This window comes from Diplotaxodon limnothrissa, linkage group LG8 (genome assembly GCF_057381915.1).
Source record: "Diplotaxodon limnothrissa isolate DT_005_m linkage group LG8, D_limnothrissa_male_GT1.1, whole genome shotgun sequence".
In the NCBI taxonomy this organism is placed as follows: Eukaryota; Metazoa; Chordata; class Actinopteri; order Cichliformes; family Cichlidae; genus Diplotaxodon; species Diplotaxodon limnothrissa.
In genome coordinates, this window is record NC_140603.1 from 750,918 (window position 1) to 755,864 (window position 4,947).

A 4,947-nucleotide genomic window follows, 5' to 3' on the forward strand; every position below is an offset into this window, starting at 1 on the left:
CCTGTCCTCTGACGATTTGTAGAAAGCAGTTCCCAATCGCGCCCAGTTTTGTCAACGCCTACGTAAGGACGATCGCTATTGGCTGTCCAAGAAGTCGCGAGATAACTAATCCCATAATTTACTTAATTGGTCCTGCCTGAGCATTTGTAACAGACACTGTAGGAAAGGGAAATAACATTGTGGAAGACACATAAAGTGAGTTAAAAAAACAACCTAAAAGCGTTTAGAATACATTTTGCAGCGGAAGTATGGCGTCCCGCTTGCCCTTCACAATAAGAGCATTATAGCGGATTATAATGGGGGACGCTTTTATTTTGTATAACTACCGGAAGTAGTTCCTGTGTACTGACGCTAGCTGGGTAGCTAGCGCCGCGTCGCTTAAAAAGCAGCCGGGCTTGTCTTAAACTTAAGAGGCTGACACTCGCTAAACCACCCGATCGCTCGCCAAGCGACTGTTTCACACTGGACTTATTTTTCGTTAATATGGGCCGATAATTCCTTTATTCTAGTGGTATGCCGGGAGTGGTGCGGCCTATTCGGATTAACGTAATGATGACACTATCAACGGCGCGCGTCAGTCCGCCCCTCCTCCAGTTTGAAATTGACCTTAGAAGACACCGTAGCGTATGCTGGACCCGCATGCATCTGTCCACCTCTCCTACGTTTTGAAATTGAGATTTGAACGTCATTTTCTGAAGTATTCGGAACAACAGTGTAAGGTTTGACAAGGTAAGTGTATCTCTCTCTCTCCGGTTTAAAATTTAGCTTTGAAAGTGATTTTTTAATGTGTCTGGGTGATTCTTTGTCGTGGTCATGTTCGGCAGATGCTAACGCTAGTTAGCGGGTATTCAGCCGAGGTCTACAAAATGATGGTATCTACAAATGAGGTATCTACAAAATGATGGTGTGGTTAGCACTTGGACGTCACTTTATTCCAGAGGTATCGTTTGTAATTAAAACTTGTAAGAAGCGAAGTGATTTTTTTTCTTTGTATGTGTATCTTGGCGATCGCGATTTTTTTCATGTGACTGGGTGATTCTTTGTCTGTCGTGGTCATGTTCGGCACCTAAAGCTATTTAGTGGATATTAAGCGTCTCCCGGTTTGAAAGTGATTTATTTATGCGTATGTCTCTCTGCCTGGATTGGAATTTATGCGTGTTTGGGTGATTTCTTTGTCTCGTGGTGAAGCTGGATGCTAAAGCTAGTTAGCGGGTATTCAGCCGCGGTCTACAAAATGATGGTATCTACAAATGAGGTATTTTAATGAATATTTTAATGCAAGTTTCCTGTTTTATTGTGAAGGTCCGCGTCGTATGTGAGTGTGATCAGTTTACGTTTCCCCTGTCCCGTCAGCCCAGATTCCTCCCAGCTGTGTTGCCCTCCTGTCTCTCAACCCCTGATTACTGGTGTGTGTATTTAAGCCCTGTGTGTTCTCCTGCCTGTTGCCGGTTCGTCTGTGTTCCTCCGTGTCAGTCTGTGTAACTCCGTGTCAGTCTGTTACCCTGTGTTCCACGGAGTCCTGTTCCTCGTCTGCGTCTCTCTGCTATTCATCATCCGTTGTCATATGCTCCCAGGTCTGTTATTTTAGTTCTCCCAGTTTAGGTGTCTTTAGTTGTTTGTTATGCCCCACTGTTTGTTTGCTTCTACACCTCTGTAAATAAAACCACCGGTATCTCATCCACTGCCTGCATCTTGGGTCCTCCTTCTAAATCCACACGGCTCGCCTCGGCAGCCGTGACAGGTTGAACATGTAAAACTTGCATGTGCCATTCTCCTCATTTTTAAACTTTAAAACTTGTTTTAAAACTTTTTTTTCTTTAAGTTTTTTTGGGGGGGTGGGATGGAAGCAAAGTTTGTGTGTGGATGTATTGTTGTTGTTCTTTGTTTGTTTTCTCATACTATCAAAATAAACTAAATTGATATGCAGTTTTTCTCTCTCACTTTCTGCCTCTCACTCTTTGTATTTACAGTGCAAACAAGATGGAGAGAAACATTGTCTACTGCCTGCTTTGTAAAAAGCCGCAACAGTCCATTCGCACACACCTGAGCAGAGTGTGCCTGAAAGACTGCACACCACAGGAATGTGAGGAAGAAGCTTCCAGAGCCATTGCTTCACAGAAGCTGTTTTCTAATGAAGGTAGAGTCTGGAACTTCTCAGAGCTCCAGGAGTACTGCAAGGATGAAGAATCTTGCATTAAACTCTGCACTCGCCTTCAAACACGTGGATTTATCATCACGAACAGTCCCCAAGCGTTTTCGACAGTTGTGCCAACAGCGAGGTATGATGACCTTATTGCCACTTCCACATATTGGATGACACATACAAACTTTCAATAATGTCTTACCTCTGTCACATTTGCAATAGGTCTGATAAGAAGGAAATTCTTGCCGTGGCCAAGAAGGATATTGAATATTTCCACGCAAGACTTTCAGGCGGTGATTGCATCCCCACATATGCAATGACTACCTTCAGACAGTACTGCGAGGCCATCCTGATTTTACAACATGGACTGACAGGAAATGCTGTTCAAGAACTTTGTGTAAGTGCGCCACCAACAACCAAAGTGCACGATAAGTGAAATGACAGCTGATGTAAGTCTGTATTTCTTTAAGCTCCAACACCTTTTTTTTTACATACACAGGTAGAGGACTGGATGGCGCGGAAAGCAGTAGCTGATGGTGTTGAGCTGAGTGGTAACTTGAAGATAACCAGCCAGGAAGAACAAGTAAGTCATTCATTCTCAGCAGCGACTCTCTTCTTGCTCTATAGGCACCTTGTGAATTGATTTTATGAGATATTTAACATTGATTCCTTTTTTTCTCTGCAGTTGTTGGACTGCTATTTTAGGAACATCCGTCCAGTGTCCTTGCAAAATCAAATTGCTGGCAGCGATGACAGGGGCAAGTTCTTCCTAGGAGAATGTGGGGTCCCACTGTCCAACCCATCATTAGATGTAAAACGCCTGAAAGCGAGGTGAGTGCTTGACCTAACTGGATCAATAGCATATTAAGAAAGATTTGTTTCTTTGATCTGACAGAGAAACCCTAACCCTGGACTCATAACAGTCAGCCACATATGTTGCTGTATGTCAGAGATGTTCGCCCCTTGTATTTTGGTTTTTTCATCTCTCTTGGCTCTAATTAATTTGCATGCATTAAAAACCACAGATACCTGAGCACTGAACCTGGGGATGCTATGGCTGAGTCAGCATCAAGCTCAGTAGAAGCCTCTTCTGTTCCATTGCTTTGTTTGTTTTGTATGTATTTCAGAATGAAAATACTTTTACCCACCTCAGCCTGCACGTGTGCAGATGGCTTTGGACAAGGAGAAATGGCACACCAACAAGCCCACTGTCAATGCCATCTTGCAGGCCTGGGTTGCTCCGCAGCCCAGTATGCAAGACAACCAGTCCCTCATGACACTTAAAAAGTTAACGGCTACAACAACGGGGAAAAATTGTTTAAAAAGAAGCCTTGCGGTGGATCCGATTCCTCCCACCCAAATGTTATTTAGGTGAAAATAAAACTGCCACCGGACACGTTTGCTTGAGGAATCCATCAGACCAGACCACCTCCATTTTATGAACCCACAGAACCCTCCCCATCCAGCTCTCCCCTCCTCACCCCTCCTCCTCTCCCATCCTCTGTGTGGAAAAAACCATGTTTCAGAACTGTCGGATGTTTATGGACGGGGAATCCAAAGAGTTGCCTTGGTATGTGCAAATACCTTTTACGTAGCCCATCTCAAATTACGTTAAAAAAAATAAAGAAGGCAATTTCAGAATACCTGTCTCCAGCTATCCCTCCTAGGTCAACAAAGGCACCCATCTTCCACCATGAGCAACAGGAAGGCCTAACCCAGAAGAAGCCTAACATGAAAAAACAACATGATCTGTTACCTTGTACAGACTGGTGGAGATCGGAGATTTTAACGAGGAGTGGCCAGAGACAAACGGTATGTAAAATCCACCCTGAATGAAAGAGCTGAACCTCGGAGGAATAGAGTACAATCGGATGATCCACACTTTTTTTATTAAAGTTTGCAAAATTTACAGACTTATTAAAGCGGTTGATCATCAGAAAAATGTTTCAGAAGACCGTTATCATCAATCTCTGAATAAAAATAACCACAAATTTAGTAACTTTGATTAAACCAGCTATCTCAATAGAAGGACACAGACTCTAATTGAGGAGATGCTAAAAACTCAGCTCAGAGATCAATTTTTATCCTTCATGACTATTATAACCAAAGCATAGAGTATGAGTTTAAAATTTGTTTTCAGTTTTCTAGAGAGGCCCCTTTGAGATGGCAGCATCCTGGGAGAAACGGAACCTGGGCCGCCGTCTCCAGCCCAAGTCGTTGGACCAGAACCAGGCGGTGGTTATAGCCGAGCTAGCAGACTGGAATCCAGCTACCACACCAGCAGTGACACACCCAGTAAACCAGAACAACAGCCACAGGTGAGCAGGGAAACGACACAGCTGAATAACCGTGTCAACCCCTCACTGAAACAATACAGCTTTGAGTTACACTCACAAACCTACACAGATTGAAACCTTGTGTGCAGACCTGCCTCCAAACAAGAATAACAGAGGACTCCTCCTCTTATTGTCTTCCTTCCTCACCATCCTCACCAGAACGACAGGTCTGCACTCCAACGAGAGACCCCAACACACAGAGGAAACTGCAGGATTGGAATCTTCATGTGAAGAAAATATCTGTGATCATCGGTGACTCCTATGTGCACAGACTCCTCCGTCCTATAAAGCAGAGGGGTACAGATCGACAGATTTCCATGAGCGAAATGTTGCCACCCGGTGAGGCCCAGTTGGAGAAAGCACCCTGTGGAAAATCTGGTTTTATAACTTTGGACTGAATACCAGTGATGGAGCTGAAAATGGGACTAAAGGCAGAGCAGTCAGCAATCTTTCTAAGGCCCTTATCTG

General features: G+C 44.0%; 1 protein-coding gene across 1 annotated transcript; it reads left to right on the forward strand.

Annotated features, from left to right (window-relative positions):
* Positions 1–1,980: 1,980 nt before the first annotated feature.
* On the forward strand, positions 1,981–4,335 carry LOC146626079 (uncharacterized). The gene is made up of 7 exons (XM_085360302.1): positions 1,981–2,279; positions 2,366–2,540; positions 2,643–2,726; positions 2,829–2,974; positions 3,169–3,713; positions 3,798–3,955; positions 4,284–4,335. Exons 1-5 carry the CDS (start codon positions 1,981–1,983, stop codon positions 3,425–3,427), a joined length of 963 nt encoding a protein of 320 aa, XP_085216428.1. The 3' UTR covers positions 3,428–3,713; positions 3,798–3,955; positions 4,284–4,335.
* The last annotated feature ends 612 nt before the right edge of the window (positions 4,336–4,947 follow it).